Genomic DNA, 18,739 nt, shown 5'->3' on the forward strand with positions numbered 1-18,739 from the left:
CCTTTCTTTTTCAAAGGAATAACTACAAAATCTAACAGGAAGGGCTACGTACCAATTGTCACTTGCTAGGCCATCAATATGCCGAGTGGCTTGATGTCATTTTGGTCGGCTCCTACTAGATTAAATGTGGATGGCCACAGGGTGGGTTTCCCCAGCCTCTTCCATGTCTCTTCTGGTAGTACATTCACTCCAGCACCTCCGTCCACAATGGTGTCCTTCAGAATGGTCCCAAGGATGCCCATTTCTACCATGGATGGGTGTCTACCACTATTCAAGGATAGTAACATCAGGTCGGTCGAAGGGCTGATGGGAACCTCCACTTGTGGTGCACTCGAAGGTACGTGTGCGGTGCTTAGCACATTGCTGAGGATGGCAGTCCTCAAATGTGGCATGGAGTCTAGAAGGTCTTTTACCTTTATCGGTACCTCCATCTGCAAGACTTGCCCAATAATATATTCTTTTCCGCTTTCAGGCGGGTTGAGGGACTCATCATCTCCGTGTTCTTCCGTCCTTCTATCGCCATCTCCTGTTCAATGTCGGCCTTCGCCTCCCACAGTCTCTCCTTCTCTGTGCGGGGTCGGGATACGTTGCCTTCTTCGCCCGCGCGCGAGTGATCGCCAATACTTCGCCCGTCTTCTCAATATTGAGGAGATTCACCCCCTGTTTAGGACATTTTGTGTCATCGTGGTCACCGGGGCCGCACCATCTACATAGGCTCTGGGGGGTTTCAATATTCTGGCACTCCCGAGCGAAGTGCCCCCATTGGTTGCAGGCCTAACATTGAATTATTGGCCACCCTTTCACGTCATACTGCATTCTACTCCGATTGTTGTTGTTGTTGTTGTTGCCTCTCCCTCCTCTTCGGTTACCTCTATAACCACCGGATGATGCAGTGGCGTCGGCTTGCGGCTGGGCGGAGCCCATTGCTGCGGACAGTGAGGGTTGCTCTTGCGCAAAGAATACTTGGTTCCCTTTTGTTTTCATGTTGTAGGGACACTCTTTGACGACGTGTCCCAACATTTGGCAAATTTCACAGAATGCCTTCTTCGGGCAGGTGCCTTTTTTGTGACCTTCCTTACAATCAGTGCACCACACGTCTTCATTTTTACTCGTGCTTCCTTTCATGTTCTTAAATTCTTTCAACATATGGTGCATATCCTTTTGAAGAGCTTGCACCTTCTTACTTGATGATTCATCACTGCTGCTTTCTCCCGAGGACTCCTCTTCTGTAGAGGACTTGTCTTTTTTCTTCCACGATATTTTGCCTTCACTTTCCAGATCCATCGCGCGGTTGTATGCGTCATCGTATGATGTGGGTGGTACAATTTTCATCTTCCTCCGCAAGGATGACCGCAACCCTTCCACGAACCATCTCTTCTTTAGTCTGTCAATCGGTTGGTTCTCCATCTTCCCCAGTAACTCTTTTAATCGTCGGCTGTATGTTCGCACTATCTCGTGCTTTCCCTGCTTTGTGCTTAATATCTCCGCCACGATCTCATTATCATATCAAAGGAGTCGAAACTCCGTCTCGAAAGCTTTCTGTAGTTCATCCCATGTTCCCACCTTTACTTTATCCACATCAGAGTACCAATCAATGGCTACCCCTCTCGGGGTGGCAGGGAACTGAACCACCCAATCCGCTTTGTCAACCACCCCATTGGCTAACCATATTGTTTCACATGTACGACAGTGCCGTATGGGGTCATCGTTGCCATCTTCGTTGAATTTGGGCAACTTCTGTTTGCCCGCCATCGATGGGGGTCGTCTCCCCGGAGGTGGTTGTGGCTGTGTTTGTGCCCCTGCACCGCTCCCTCCGGCGCCGGTGGTTTGTCCTGCGTGGGTGACTGGGGGTACGGTTTTTTGCTTGCCGTGTGTCGCACTGTTGTGACGTTTTCACACATCGCCCCATTGCAAATGGGGACCCATGTTTTTTGCTCGTTTTGCTCGTTTTCGCTTTGCTTTTTAGGGTTTTGGTTTAGTTTGTCAGTTGTCTGGATTAGGGTCAAGCCTTAAGGTTTTTCATTTTGACGTTTTTAGGCCAGAATCCAGTCAGTCTTGAGAGCTTTTTGAGCTTCCTTTTGTAGGATGCAAATTTTGAATGAAGTAAATTCGCCAGAATGGTCTATTTTCAATTGGAATTTTGAGTGCAGAGTCTAAATTTGTCTAAGTGTTGATGATGAAATAAGAATTTTGTCCAATTGAGTAATTTTGACTAAATTTTGAGTTTTTTGATTTTTGATCCTGGGCATTGGGAATGATTTGTTTTTGCCTTGTGAAGTGATTAAATGTGTGAAAACTTGATATTTTGGCCTGTAGGAGCAAAATCGCTCCTGTCCCTCAGTGAAGGACCGGAGCTCGTTTTCAAAAATCTCACTGTCTCTGCAGGGTCAAGATGAATTTCGAATTGGAAGTGATAGAGAAAGGCGTGATCTTTCCGTTGAATATAAATTGAAGAATTTCACGAACACGGAAATGCCTCAAGGAGCAAAATCGCTCCTGTCCATCAGTGAAGGACCGGAGCTCAAAATCAAATATTACTTTGTCCTTGCAGGATTTTAACAACTTGATGATTTGAAGAGGTCCAAGGTGATGTGTTTTATCAAATGAATATAACTTGAAGTGCCGTCGTGAAGGAGAATGACCCAAAATGCAAAAATCGCTTCTGTCCCTCTCCAAGGGACCAGGGCGAAATCCATTTGTAGCTCCCGTCCCTCTCCCAGGGACCAGAGCGAAGTTCTTCATAAGGCATGTTTTAGGCGAAGATCAAGCAAGTTTTAGGTTTGAAGGCAAGAAAGGAGGCGAATTGAACCCATTGAAGACAAATTGAAGATTATGAAACGTCAACAAGGGACCCAAATGCCTAAGTTCGCTCCTGTCCCTCAGTCAGGGACCAGAGCGATTTTTACCTTAGACAAATTTCTTGCCAAGTTACAGTGAATTCCAAGGCATGGATGAGTGGAAGGAGGTACAACAAGACCAATGAAGATAAATTTTGAAGTTAGCAAGGTGAGATGAAGCCTACAAGAGCAAGATCGCTCCTGTCCCTCACCAAGGGACCAGGGCGAAATTTTGATTATCTTGCCTTCCACTTAAGTTCAGGACCACTTCAAGTCAAGGTGAAGGGTGGCAAAGGCGTTTCGAAGCATCTCAATCAAGCACAAAGTTACAAGGACCGCCAAAATGAAGGATTTGCACTTAAATACCTAAGTTCGCTCCTGTCCCTCAGGCAGGGACCAGAGCGAAATTTCCATAAAGGCCTAGATTTTGAAAGTTGATCACGTTTCAAGTGTCCAAGGGGATCAAAAGGACTTTATTTTACACGATGAAAACGGTGGCAAATTAATGGAAGCAAGGACAAGTCCAAGACATTCAAGTTCGCTTCTGTCCCTCTCCAAGGGACCAGAGCGATATTTATCATAGTGGCCAAATCTCTCAAAAATCACGTTAAGAAAAGATCATGCGAGGTGGTAAAGGGTCTAAGGTGTCTTAAGGGGATGATATACAAAGGTTTCAAACGTCGAAAGATTATCAATTGAGCCAAAGAGGCTATATCGCTCCTGTCCTTTGGACAAGGACCAAAGCGATTTTTATTAAAACACTCATGTTCCTTCAAAATCATGACAATACAAGGACACACAAGATCAAGGACATTATTTAAGAGGCAATGAACGAGGAACCAAGGTTGAAAGATGACGCATTTTGACTAGGGCTTCAAGTTCGCTCCTGTCCCTCTCCAAGGGACCAGGGCGATGATCCTTCAAACATCCATACGCCTTGTGGAAGTCAAGTAGGACAAGCGTGGAATGAAAGAATAGCATTGTTTATCCTTTACAATGAAGATTGAAGTTCGAAGTTACAAAGGTCAAGGAGAAAACACTAGGATCGCTCCTGTCCCTCTCCAAGGGACCAGGGCGATAATGGTCATAAAAGGCATTTGTTCACATAAGCAAGACACTCAAGCTCGAAGGACCCAACGAAAGTGGCAAATTCAACGTGGAGATGAAGACTTTGAACGTTAAAATTGCAAGAATCAAGACCAAGATGATGGATCACTCCTGTCCTTCAGTCAGGGACCAGGGCGATGAGGTTTGTATTTTTTCATCTTCCCATTTTGGCTCCAAAACAAACAATTGAATTTATTTTAAATGCTAAATTCGATAGGTTTTGAAAATTTAATTAAGTGGCATTTAAAAATAACGCATAACATTTATTAATTAATTTTGCCTATTAAAAATTTAAAAAAATTAATTATAAAGGCATAAAGTTAATTAATTATAAAATAAAATGGGGCGCTTGATTTAAAATTTGTTTCATTTTACAAAGGTCGGCCTTTAAGTTTATTTTAAATTTGCCTTATTCACCAAAGTCGGCCTAGGGTCAATATGAAGGTGAGCGCCTATAAAAGGAGGTGTTTATTTCATTTTTAAATCATTATTCAAGCATCCTCTTTCATATGCGATTTGGAGTATACAAAGGAAGTGCGAAATTATCATTCAAGAGGAGGAGCGAATTTCAATAGGAAGGCACAAGCATTATCAAAGGAGTTCGAGTTTCAAGTTAGGCGAACTTGCCAAGGACATTGAAGAACACATCAAAGACTCCAAGGGTGGCGAATTGATAAAGAGGACGTTCCTTATCCTTGAAGATTGCGTCAAGGCCATCTAACGTTAATTTTGCCTAGGCAAATTCTTTGTTTTGCATGTTAGAATTAAGCTCTCAAGAGAGGTATGGCGATATGGATTTATTGTTTTGATTTTGAACGTTGATCGTCATAGCTTAAGTTTTGAATTTTGAAATTTTGAATTCCCCTAGCCCAATCGTTTTTTAGGAAATAATAACTCAAGGATTTATTATGAAGTTTCCTAAAAATTAATCTAATCTATGTTATATATTGCAAAATCATGTTGCTAATTTTGAAATGTTGTGTAGGCATCAAATGGAGATCTCATCAGGGAAAATCAAGCCGGATCAAGGACGGTCTTCGCCGGGACGATCAAGCCAGGACAGGGGCGACCTCTCTCAATCCAGCGTTCCAAGGCGAGGTACATCATCATCCTGCACATCAAGGACACAAGGAGTTAGAACAAGGGCTCGTTGAAGAAGTAAATAGTTCCAGATGAATTAATTAAAGCAAGCTTCTCAACAACATCAAGTTGAATATCTACCAAGTTACAAGTGTCAAATGAGGTGGCGTCCTAGTTATCATTTCTCCAATCAGTGAGGTCCACCTCAGCATGTCCAGATTCAATGTACTTAACTCATGGAAGGTGGCACAAACTCCGATGTACCTACCCCGACTATCCATTGGTGGAATTTTCTAGAGAGGACATGTGTCCAAGCAATACAATTTTATCATTGGTCAAGCATTAAATGTTATGTAATGGTTGTAACAAACCCTAATTAGGGTTTTCATTGTAAAATCTTGGCCATTGATCTCGAGTTGATCTAAGCCATCAAATTGTATTGTGGGCACTATATAAGCCCTGACATTTCATTTTGTAAGGAGATTAGAGAGAGTTGTAAATAGAAAGCAGTTAGTAGATAGAAAGCAGTTAGTAGATAGAGAGTAGTTAGAAATTGATAGAATAGTAATTAGAGTAGAATAGGAGGACAAGGCAAGAAATTGTTGCCATTGATTGTAAACAAACTCCATTTTCATTGAAGTAATGGTGAAGTGTGTCGTTTCTTGCAATTTGCATGGTTTCTTGTTGAGTCTTCAATCCTAGATGGTAGATGATTAGATGAATGGAGGAAATGCGATTGATTAATGGTGGAATTCGTATATCCATACTACTAGCAGTTTGTTGATTGCAGACTTGCCTTGTGTAGTCAACTGGAATCATTCAGCTTAAGCTCAATTTCAATTTGTCGCTTCTTCATTGATATGCATCAACTTGATGGTGTCTATGCCTGCGGTGATGATTTGAACATCATAAAGCTTCCCTTAGAAGATCGCACTAGCCTTGTGGAGATGGTCCATTGATGTCAAAACAAGACCTAGTTAGAGTTTCATCAAAAATCAAATCATTGCTCCTACATTCTTAGTATTAGGATTAGATCTTCTCTTCGCCCTCATCCTTTTTCCATTTTTTCAAATCTAAGCCAGTAAGAGCCTGTGTTCCAGCAAAGCAGATCGGAAGTTCAATCATCAGATGTAAGTCCCCTTGTGATTCCAGCAAATCACATCATACCACTAGAGCTTATCCACACGTAGAGACCCTACTAACCAGAACATTGGAGTCATCCTAACTGATCCTTCATGCGAATCTTCAGCAGTTAGAGACTTTATTCAAGAGAGGATAAGATGCCTTTGGGTATTTTATTCTGTGTATGATTGTGTACAAAATACACGTCAACACGCACCTACAGCCGTACGGTTGTCCTCCCCTTCGTTCTCACCCGCGCCCACTCCTGGCTCCCTTTGGTGATCCTCACTTCGTGGCATAAGGGATAAGTTTCTGAACTGATCCCGGGTCTCTTCGACTAGATTCCTTTGTAACCTTGTTTCCTCCAGAAACTCTTCGTGGCTTCTCACCCTACGGTGTTCTAGCGACGCATAGAAATTTCCCTCAGCTTCTACACCCTCTATGACACCTCCTTGGTTCCCTTCGAGCAACCCCTCGGCAAGTCGTCCTTCGGCAAGTTGCCTCAGCCTCCGTCTACGTTCTACTCGTTGTTCCAGAATCAAGGCCCTCTGCGTGGCCTCCCACTCGTTCGTTTTTGCTTTCTTATTTCTATCTTTGTTTAATAGGTTGGGCATTAATTCGCGTATATTTCAATAAATAACAACACATAAAACCAGAACACTCCTTTATTAATTTATTTCATCAGATACAACTTGTGTCAATATTATGACACCTTTATTTGAATATAGAATGTTCTTTCATCCCTTTGGGATTCAGGGTTCAATTCCCTCTTGGCCTCATGTCATCCCGCTCCCCTTCCCGACGGCTGCTTTCTTCGTACTGTTGGAGGATTTGTTGGCGTCGCTCTTCCTGGGCAATCTCCTCCAAGCGAGTTCGTTTTGCCAGTGATGCCTACGCAAGCAACTGGGGGAGGTGGTTCATCAACCGATTTACTGTCGGGCTAACTTCTAGTGTTGTCCACACGGCACTTGGTGGGATTTCAGTCTCCATGGCCTCTCTTCGGACGTAGGTCTCAATGGCTACCTGGAGCAGGATTGAAAATTCCCTCGTCGCAGTGTCTTCCCCATTGTAGAGCTCTGTTTGCGTGTCGTCGGCCTCTGGGTTTATCTCACCAACGAGTAGGCCCATCGTGTCCATGCGCCATCCGCTCCTTCCTTTCCCGAGTATGTCTAGGCAACAGCGCCAAATGTTTGCCTCACTGGGTAAACAAAAGGAATACAGCAGTAATGCAGAAATAAACAATGCAATAACAGCATGAATACGAGAATAAGCTTTCCATTAATAACTTAGAGTGTATACAATGTTCATAGTATTATCTGTCGTAAAACAACACATCCTTCAATACCCGCAAGTGCTACAATATATAACAGCCGAAGGGGTGCGACACAACCGTCGTGACTCCAACTACCTACCCATCGGCTAACTAACTACTAACACTAAAAAATACACATATGAGAACCCCCCTGCTGCATAAGAGATTTTTGTTATCATAAACTTGCACAAATCCCCACTGGCTGGCATGATACATCCCTCTAATACCATTGTCATAATAGGGAAAGAAATTTTGTACCAAACTAGCAATAATTCTAAAGAAATTTTGCTTGTAAGCAACTAAATTGCAAATATAATTCTATATTGCTTTGATTCAATTTTTGCATAATAGATTGTTTGCTCAATTTTTGTTTCTGATAACAAATTTCTCTTACAAAATATGAAACATTGCATACCATTAATACCACATGATAAATATGGGGATGACCCCACAATGCAGTGGTTAGCTGCGAGCCTCCTACATGGGAGGTTTTGGGTTCAAGTCTACTCGACTAGTTCTTAGCTCCAAGAAAAAGCTGAAAAAATACCGCTTTGGCTGTGACTTATCAAAAAAAAAAAAAAAACACATTATAAATATATTGGCATTACTGTTCAACAATTACATCAGAAAATACTTAACCAATTTGAGTACATAATAAAATATTATTCCTGACCTTATAGATTGACCAAACAACAACTTCCAAAATCCATCCAAGCTGGACAGATCCCCAAAGCATGTATGGCTCCTTCCTTACAAGGTACAGCAACCTTTGGATTTGTACAGCAACTCACTAAGATGAAACGATTCCCTTTATGAGTGGTGACTGCACCTTAACAAGGGAAGGTTGGGATCTTGGGCATAATTAATACTTTATAGGTGGCAACTACTCACAAAGTTGTGCCCAATGTTTGACTATTGCTATTGACTTCAAGACCTTCCATGTCACCCCCTTAGCCTCCCTAAATCATACAGCACTCTTCTAAATTACATAGACCAACAAGAATATTCCTTAGATAGATGTGTAAGGCTTTTAAGCTTCATATAGTACAATTCGACCCTTGGTAAAGTGCAACGTTGGCATTAATAGAATTTAAAGATTGCCACAGCGGATTATTTTAGGATTAAAGCCTCCTTTTCAACACATTGACCTTTATTTGTCTTTAATAAATGGTACGACTGATGCAACCTTTTTCCCATGTTTGCTGCATTGAATATTCTTCATGTGCCTACATGGTCTTTTAACCTACTACACCAGACCTGGATTCATTGCGTAGTGTTGTCTGCGGATTCTAAAAAAGGCTTTTAAGCCTTAAACACGGAGCTTTGACCCCTTGGATAATATTTTGAAATGGTACAACACTTTTATAACTGAATATGGCATACGACTGGGAACCACTCCATTGTACAAAATTTGATTTTTAGACCTGGATTCATTGCGTAGTGTTGTCTGGGGATTCTAAAAAAGGCTTTTAAGCCTTAAACACAGAGCTTTGACCCCTTGGATAATATTTTGAAATGGTACAACACTTTTATAACTGAATATTGTTGAGACATGGACCAGCTAAGACTCGAACCTAGAACCTTCCAACGCTGCTGGAGTGCTCTACCACTGAGCTACTGGCCCTTCTTGGACCAGTCCATCGTTGGTCCAGGTGTGGCTTATTTCCAACACCAACACCCCCCCTTAAGCCACACCTCTCGTGTGCTTGGGGCTCCTAGCTTGGACCTGGCTCTGATACCATGTTGAGACATGGACCAGCTAGGACTCGAACCTAGGACCTTCCAACGCTGCTGGAGTGCTCTACCACTGAGCTACTGGCCCTTCTTGGACCAGTCCATCGTTGGTCAGGGTGTGGCTTATTTCCAACACCAACAAATATGGCATACGACTGGGAACCAATCCATTGTACAAAATTTAATTTTTTTTTTTAATTTTTTTTAAATGCACACAAAGAATCCCTAAAACTTGCAAATAACCACAAATCCTCTATTTTCACACAGTTCATGACTCCAACTGAATCAAGCCATATTGGCTACGACGGAATCTTACACCACTGAAACCAATCTTTTCCTAAGGGTTTTTTTCTTGCAGTGATAGAAATCTGCTCAAGTCCATAGCTGAGGTTTTAATGAAATATCAAATGCTCTAAATCCCCAAATGAATCCCTTCATCATCTTTTTATAATCTGTAATATACTCCCTACTTCTTTTTTTGAAATAGTTTAATACTGCAACCAATGGAAAACTATAAAATGCACCAGAGTCATTAACCCAACTGCGGTTATAAGGAGTTTCAATGACAAATATGAAGCATATAATCAAATAGACATATTTGCAATAACACCTAGATAATCATATAACCGATAAAACAGTTTATGAAATACACACAAGCTGCAATTAAATTTTAGAACTGATAAAGAGTTTGAACAGCAACATATAAATGGAATATACAATACCCAAATGGCTAAATCAACTCAAAATGATAACACAAACATACCCATTTGCTTCTGTAATAAATAAGTCTGATAAAAGACTGAAAACAACAAACTATAACTCCAATGGTCTCAAAACATCTGCAAAACCTAGCTACTCCAACTCCAAATTACCAGTTGTGAGTAAAAGGCTATGAAGCATCCCAAAATCTGCAAGAAATGCCTCCAAACCCTAGGCAACTAGGTTCCAGGAATCCACGTCCCTCTTCCCAGACTGTCAGCCTGCTAAGGGTTTAGCACGGCCAGCAATACAGGGCAAAAATTCTGATTCCAGACTCTTCAAATCTGCAATAATCCCTTTCACAAATCTGTCCAGCAATCTCCAGAATATTTATCAAGCAATCTCTATGTTTTGCTCCTCTAATACACTTGTTTCACAATCTGAAAATCTCTTCAATGAATCCCAAGCGTAGTTCCTGAATGAAACCACCTGCAAATCAGCCAGAAAAGATCTTTCACTTCCACAGCTGATGTCCTCTATGAGGATTTTCATCCTCACAAAGCCCTTGGATGAACGAAGTTCAAACCAACAACAACCTATTATCAAATCTCAAGCATAAGTTTAAGTTACCGGATTCTTCTAGTTTAGCTCAGGTCCTGGTACTGAAACTGTTCAGGTACTGGTATAGTTCAGGTTCTTCTTAGGCATGTCTTGGATTCTTCCTGGGTACTTGGGTTCTCTATGGGTCCTTCTATGAAGAAGCCACAGAGAACCCAAGCATCCAGGAAGTACCAAGGGTCGTACCCAAGCATAGTTTCATAAACTAAAACCTCAGTTTCACTCCCACAACTTTGTGACAGCATTTTTTATCAGAATATGCCAGCAGGCAAGCAATTAAATATTATTTCAGTTGCTTTTGCGAGCTATACATATGAACACAGGGTTAGTAAACTTTTTATCAGCAATACTGAGATTGATTTCAGTTGATTTACATTATGCATACGTAGCAGCTGTGTGCTTATGTTTTGTGAAATCACTTTCCTTGTGTTGTTAATGATTTGGCATTCTGTCAAATGTTTGAAAAATGAAATTAATCCAGCTTCTACACTTGACAAAGCTAGTGTTAGTGGCAATCCAATTGATTGTGGTTCAAATGAAATTGAACCAAATGTTGATATTGACCTTGACTCTTCCGATGAAGAACATGAATATTAGAATCAATTATAATTTTTGCAAATTATGAATGAGATATCAAAATATTCTATTTTTTGATATTTATTGGCAATTATGGATTTATGAGTATCACTCTTATTGTAGTTATACAATGATATAGTCTATAATGTTTGAACATACATACATACATACAAAAATATATATATGTTTGTATGTATGTATGTATGGACATACCCATACCCAAGTAAAAAAAATTGCCATACCCACGAATCCGTACCCGTACCCGAATTGGTAACTTAGGCATAAGTTGCAAATGAGCTCACACAGCTATTTTATTTTCTCTTCCAAAACCCCACACCCACCTTGCAAGAATAAAATATTTACTTTATTTTTAATTCCCTTATGTCTCCCATTTTGGTCACCCCACTTTAAAACACAACATTAATTTAACTTATCCTTATGTCCCCATGGCATCCAGCTTATAAAATCACCTTTAATATTTTAAATAACACTGAGTTAAATATTTAACTTAACTTTATATCATTAGCATCACTTAAAATAACATCTCTTATTGTAGATAATCGCCAATCAACATTAAATGCATAAACTGACTCTGTCGGGGTGTAACCGATGCTGAGTGACAAGGTCAGTGCCAAAACAGTGACTTACTAATACTAGCCATAACTAACAAAGTGTTCGAAAACATCCCAAAAAGTGTATTTATGAATCTTCTAACGATCTGAGCTCAAAGCAACACCTAGAAAAGGCCATATAAGTTGAACTACAGGTCTCCAAAACCTTAAGAGTTTCCTAATCCAACACCTTAGCCTACAGAAACCCCAAGGAGTAGACCAACAAATACCAATTATCAATAGCTTAGGAAGGAGACATTACATAATCTACTCTGGAACTTTCTAGAAAAAGTCACTTTAAATAATAATTAATAATTGAAATTCTTTTCCCTCCACAAAAATGAGTATATTATTTTATTGTTGGTCCCCAACTGAAGTCATAAAAATATTCATGATAATAATTAACTAAATGCAAGTCGCCTAAAAATATCAATTTAAGACTACTTTATTTAATTAATTAAATTATCTCCTTTCCACTCACCAAGACGAAAAAGGGGACATTACAACATAGGGCATAGCAAATAGGGCAACAATTGAGGAATGTATTTTGGGCATTTGGATACATTTAGCAAACCAAAACTGGTATCTAGTACAAGTACGTGCTTGAGGCAAGTCCAAATTCTTGGAGATTGAGAAGTGATTTGTTTTGGCTAAAGAAACTATTTACCATAAAAGTAGCGATTATAAGTGTCATCCTAATGAAAGCAAGAAACAAGGTATATTTCTAATCTAAGTGTACAAGAAATATAATAAAAGAAAACGTTTTATCCTTTCTAGATAAGAATAAAACAAAATTAAGTTTTTCCTTATCTATGTGTATTTTTTCCTAATAATTCTACATTCATTCCCTAAACTAAAAAACTAGTGATTTGCTTTATGAAAAGAAACTAGCAAGAATAAGAGGAAAAGAGGTGTGTCCCTAATTTTGAAGGTTGCCAAAGGTGTCATGGGCTGGAGGAGAGGTGCGCAAACTGATGTAGGCAATTTCAAAGCTTTCTAAGTATGAAAACACAAATTGCTACAGTATCTCAATATTAAAAACCATAAGTTTTCAAGAGGTTGAGAAACACAAACTAGCAAAGTTCCAGAATAATTATGGTCACATCTATTTGTGGTAGAGACTTTAGAATTTCAATAGTATCCATTTGCAATATGGATTTCAAATTTTTGGAGCAAGTACATGTCATTTTGTGGATGACCACGATGCTTGCATAATTTGAATCCAAAGCTTGTGCATTGAAAAGTAATACCAAACTTGTATCTAGGACAGAAGAAAAGATTAGGATCACTGATGCAGAGCACGGTGGTTGTCTTCTAACCAACTCGAACAACACTTTGCCAAAATCCTAACACTTCAAATAAAGTGATTTTCTTCACAATTTGACACTAGGCCTTATAGGACAGTAAACAAGGTTTTTCTAGCATAATATCCCAACCAGGTCTCAAATCCAGAATCTGCTCACCATTTAGGATACCCTTTTTGGCATTTGACAACATATCTTGAAATACACAGGGGTTACTTTGGAGTGAAAGGCTCAAAAATTGACTGTCCTATTTCTCCACTAGGCCTAATTAGCACAGCAAATTGGGTTTTCTGGTCATAATTTTCAGTGCAAGCACGACATCAAAAATGTAAACATAGTTTTAGACACCCATTTGGACCTTATACAACATATATCAGAACCAAGGTAGGCTACTTTGTATGGAATGCTTCAAAACTTGACTGTTCCACTTCTTGACTAGACTTAATTAGACAAACATGCATGCAAAATAAAAGAACAGTCACCTATAACTTTCACAAATCAAAAAATTAGGCCAATCACACCGGTGAGACTGAAAAGGACCTTATTACAGACCTTTCCTCAAATTATTATCAAAATCCAACGGTGGAATTCAGAGTTATGTCGTTTTTCCCAAACTGATAACCCTAGGTAGAGTTCCAGGCAGCCTGCACTAAAATTGTCATAACTTTCTCCAAACTTAATGAAATTCAACCAAATCAAAACCAAATGAAAGGTAACTCATTTATCTTTCCAACCATACCACGTTCACGTTGTAAAAAATGCCATACATATCCATACCCATCAAGAAAACAGAAAAGAAGCATTCAGAAAATGCAGGAAAATAGAATTTTATTGCTTCCCATCTTTACAAAACCTCCAAAAACCCCACTGTTTTCAAACATACAAGACCTTTTTAAACCTTTTTCAACAGATCCTCAACAGTCACTAACTACCTTTCAATTAACAACCAGTTAATTTCCCACTTTGAGCAACATTGACTCTTCATATTCCACATTGTGCAATTTTACAGCATTTGCAACATTGACATTTTAATAACAACTAAACACTTCCACTCACCTAATGACCTAACTTAAAATCCAACACACATAACATGGTTTTAAATGACCTTATTACATGGAAGAACATCAAACAAAACCAAAATGCTAATTTTGAACCTGCTAAACCTAGGGTGCTCCTGCACCAATTACTTCAAAGCATACCTTGGTCAAACCCTTGTTTGGTGCATTTCAAACCTACGACAGTCAATTGAGTTTGGAGTGTGTGTATTTTCCTAGTGTACTCTATGCTAAGAAAATAAATATGGTTGAAGAAAACTATAAATCTCCGAAGCTTCTGTAGTGTGTGAACAGTGCTTGTGTGCGGAAGGAAAAGAGGAAATGAAGATCACTAGGTTGTCAATGGGAAAAGAGGAAGTAAATTAATAATAGAAATGTCAAGACTATAGAGAGGAGCTATTAGAAAGCTACAAAAGTCGCAAGAAGCAAATAAGAAGAAAATTTGTAGAGAATGTTTAAAAAAAAGAATAGAAGAAGCAATGTGAATGATTCATGTCTCTTTCAACAACTAAAACGACATTTTATAAACGAATTGAAAAGGCCATTGGGAAAACACAAAAAAGCAACAACCATTAATTTTGTTTATTGGAAAAGATAATAACTAAGATTTGGACATTTTACAGTTTGTTTGAATATTTAGGACAACCACAAATGCAGTGGAGTCCAGACTATAACACATTTGCCCTAGCATCCAACTAAGGATAAGTTGAAATTGATGTCTTGAAAATAGTTGAGGTACATGAAATGTAGATCTTAACAACTTGGTGAGAGTAGTAATAGGCTCAAGGAATAAGTTGAATGAGTCCTCGAACATACTACTAGAATAAACACTAAACGAAGTGCTGAACATAGAGGAGAAATTGCAAAGTAGGCAATTTTCAACTCTACACCTAGCAAGTACATCTATCACATAAAAGATCATCTTTCTTAAAGATTTTATCATGGTAAGTGCAATCATTCTTATCACTTAACACTATGCACATGGCCAAACTATTGCAAGAAATAATTTCATTTAAGTAGGATTCTATTGATAGAGTTCTTGAAACAAATAGCTTCTATGACTTATTTATTATCATATTACATCCAAAAATTAATCTCACATTGGTCAGAAGGATTGGTCTATAGCAACATGTATACTCCAATCAACAATGATCTTTATGCCAATGGGGGTAATGCCACAATGGAAGTTGTTAAAATACTTGTCATTGATGTCAAATGATTACAGGCTGCACAAAGAATTTACGCAAGGTTTTATATTCTCAGAAATATTTTTAGAACAATCATATTTCTGAAGTATACAGAGAATCTGAAAATTTCTTTACCTCCAGGATTCCACGTTTTTTATCTATGCATTTGAAATCTGGTCTGAGTATGTGTGACTGCACAGCGAATGTGGAATGATTGTGATTGTCTCGGCATCAATTATTTGTTATCTGATTAAAATCTTTTTGTGTATGTCTGATCTCATTTGGCTATGTCTGCAGACTTCTTGTATCGAATGCACAGAAAATAGGTTTCAGAAAATAATGAATTTCAAACCTTAATGAAGAAGAGAAGATCGTTGCTCTTAAGTCTTTTATTTGTTTGTATCTTCTTGATTCAAAATAATTAAAGTCTCTCGTTTTTGTTTCAAGAAGGTGCGATGCTTTTATAAGAAGGTAGATTGTTGATAAATAATCCACGATGAAAAGAAGGTTGAGTGGCAGTTGGCGGTTGGAGATTGGTTACAACTACTTGTAACTTCCTAAACTATATACACTTAGCCAACCACTTGAGGCGTATATATATATATATACACTTTGATTCGAATGGAGAGTTAGAGGTGTGTAGTGTATGCTGATGTACATATCAATAAAAAGGGCGTTGTTGTGATAAATACGATTTTCATATTGCTGTGAGAAAGAATGCCTACTTTGTAAAGAGAAGAATGAAGAATCATAATGCTGTCATGGAATAGAAGATATCGTGTTGTTGTGAAACGTTTCATTGGTGTCCAAGTGCTATAAAAGGTTTTGAAAAGAGTCTTATACTTCATCAGTGGTTCGAATTAAAGAATTCTGCATTACTAAAGGCTATTGACAGAGAAAGTGCCATTAATGTCTGAGTATAATTGATCTGAAAATAACCATCTTGTAACAAAGTTATTTCAGGAGTTGGTGCTCTAAGTTTCTTGAGTCGGTGCTTAAATCATTGTATTGTGTATTTGGAGGGTTGGTGCCCTCATAAGAACTTTGATTGAGTTGGTGCTATCATATAGATAGGGGTTTGGTGACTCCTTAGGGTTGGTGCCCTTAAACATTGTACTTGAAGTTTCAATCATTTCTCACCGTGGTTTTCCCATCCTAGGTTTCCACGTAAATCTTGTGCATTGTCTTTATTGTGCATCTCTTTTAATTCATTTCAGTTTTCAGATTGAAGCATGATATGAGTTAAAGTTATTTAAGAATTAATTTGATAAGAATTGAAATTATATTTACTACTGATCCACCACCCCCCACCTCTCAATAGTAAACATGTGTTCTACAGAAGTAAGTGGCCCCCTACTAACATAATGGTTAATTGGATATAGATTAGTATGTGTGATTGCTTGACTCCCCTGTTCCTCTTCTATGGCCTAAAAATTCCAAAAATGTCTCTTCATACAAGCTTCTAAAAATATGCCTTTACCCTCAAATTGGATCTCCTAAAATACTTAAATTTTGAACCGCTTCTATAACTAAAAAATTCTCATATCTCCTATCCTCATAGAAATATTAGTGAAGACAACTATGAGGTGATCATGTAGGCATTGCTAAATTTATGATCATGATTGATGACGTAGGAATAATCCAGGTCAAAGATATAGTTATTGTTATGAGCTCAAGTTGTGGCTCCATAATGCAATAATACTGCATTTAAGCTTACACAAGATGAAACCAAGAAGGCATGCCTTGGTTGGGAGTCCTACAAACACAAGACTTTTATCTTCTTTTCTCTAATCTAGTCCTCTTTTCTGTGTGCACATCATACTGTAAAAATGCCAACGAAAAATAAAATAGAAATGATTTTATTACCATACACAAAATCAAAATAACCTAAAGCCAAGATTGTATTGAAACATCGAGGATTGTAATATCAAATCCGTGCAACTGTAGCTTTCTTCTGAAACATAAACCATCGATTGTCACAGCTCTTTTAAATGCATAAGAAATTTTTCACTCTTCATACAAAAAATGTCAATTCGAAAAACATTTGATTAATAGTTTTATTTGAAATTCATGTACTTTTGCCAGTCTTTACCTCTTGAAAAATGACAACCCTCCAGACATTGATGGACTTACCCCAGATGTCACTTACTACAGGCCAAGCAATCACTCTCTGCCCCGCACACCCCTCCCCCTTACACCCGCCCCCGGCCCAAACTACAAAACATAGATAATCCATCCTTCGTATCTTCTTTAGGTGTTGTGCATCTGCTAGTTTCCCGCTAAGTTGATATGAATTAGCTCATAATTGGGCTATAATCATATTAAATTTCTTACGTGAGTGTTTTTATGTTTCTCCTAGTTGAGGTAAATTTGTTGCAGTAGCATTTGTCCTTTTCATTCCAAATTTCTTTGTCCACAATTATAACCTCAACTTCTCTCTTGCATAACCTTCTGACATCTTGATCAATAATTGGACATTTGTGTAAAACACCCCACTCATTCAATAATGAAAAAAAAGAAAGGAAAAGAAAAAAGATTGCCAGAGTTTATAGGTGTGATTTTAAGTTCAAAGAGGTTGGAATAGCCCACAATCTCAAAAAACACTGGATCCAATGTTTTCCGCAATGAGAAACATACAATCCTTCAAACGATTAATATGAAATTATGGTCATAGATTGAAGCACCTAATCGTACCTGAGCGGACCTTTCTGAAACCACAAAGCGGCCTTGAATGCATGTGGGTGTCACGATTTCCAATTCAAAACCAATGAATTCCATCACTTGTAGTGGCCTGTGTCAATTTGAAGCATTTATGTCTCTTTTTCCTGCTAAACCCTTAAACACCAAAACATCCTCCTCCTTTTAACAAAAGCATATAAAAGATTACCTGAGATCGAAACCTTCTGGGCATATCACTCTCTTTTTATCTCCTCCTTTTGCCATGTGAAAGCAGAGTTTAGTTTTCAAAAACAAGAGAACCAATTATTTACAATCCCTACAGCTTTTAAAATTCGGAGGATCTTCTATGCTAGTGGTCAAATTTGCATCCTTTAAAGACCTTCAAGAGCTCTGCCACCGGCACAACTTTTCCAAGAACTAGATTAACCCGTCAAAGAATGAAAGATGATCTTTAAAAAAGAAAAATGTCGCATAAATTTTGTACTGACATTGAAGAAGACACCACAAACATGTACAACTGGTATTTTCAACGAATGAAAAAACTGTAGATGTAAGGTTCAATGAGCCCGCTGAAAAGTAGGGAAATTATGAAATTATGAGGAATGATACAAAATGTTTACTGTAACGGATATATTTTTTATAATAGTAAATATCAATAGATGTAAAGGATATATTTTTTTCAATAGTGCTGCTAAATCAGAGTAGATAAAAAACAGATATAAATATAGAGGAGGAGATAGGAGGAGATGGAAAGGGGAAGAAATAGATAGAGAGAGATTAAAATAGAGAGATAGAGGTAAAGAAATTAGGGAGATGTA

At 38.5% G+C, this 18,739-nt stretch overlaps 1 protein-coding gene and 1 non-coding gene across 5 annotated transcripts in view; both read right to left on the reverse strand.

Moving 5' to 3' along the window:
* The window catches only part of LOC131041968 (1,4-dihydroxy-2-naphthoyl-CoA thioesterase 1-like), a 159,420-nt gene extending 140,911 nt beyond the window's left edge, over positions 1-18,509 (reverse strand). For 2 of the 4 annotated variants that reach the window (XM_057975249.2, XM_057975246.2), the window contains exons 1-2: positions 18,130-18,507; positions 17,937-18,033 (exon numbers count right to left, since the gene is read on the reverse strand). In XM_057975249.2, coding sequence (XP_057831232.1) covers positions 17,937-18,033; positions 18,130-18,185 — 153 coding nt within the window. In that variant the 5' untranslated portion in view covers positions 18,186-18,507. Of the gene's footprint in view, positions 1-17,936; positions 18,034-18,129 lie in introns of all 4 variants that reach the window. The other 2 variants (XM_057975247.2, XM_057975248.2) reach the window with 2 other exon arrangements.
* On the reverse strand, positions 9,210-9,280 carry TRNAA-AGC (transfer RNA alanine (anticodon AGC)). Its single transcript has one exon. It is a non-coding gene; the product is annotated as a tRNA-Ala (tRNA).
* Positions 18,510-18,739: the final 230 nt, after the last annotated feature.

Source organism: Cryptomeria japonica, chromosome 1, assembly GCF_030272615.1.
Source record: "Cryptomeria japonica chromosome 1, Sugi_1.0, whole genome shotgun sequence".
Lineage (NCBI taxonomy): Eukaryota > Viridiplantae > Streptophyta > Pinopsida > Cupressales > Cupressaceae > Cryptomeria > Cryptomeria japonica.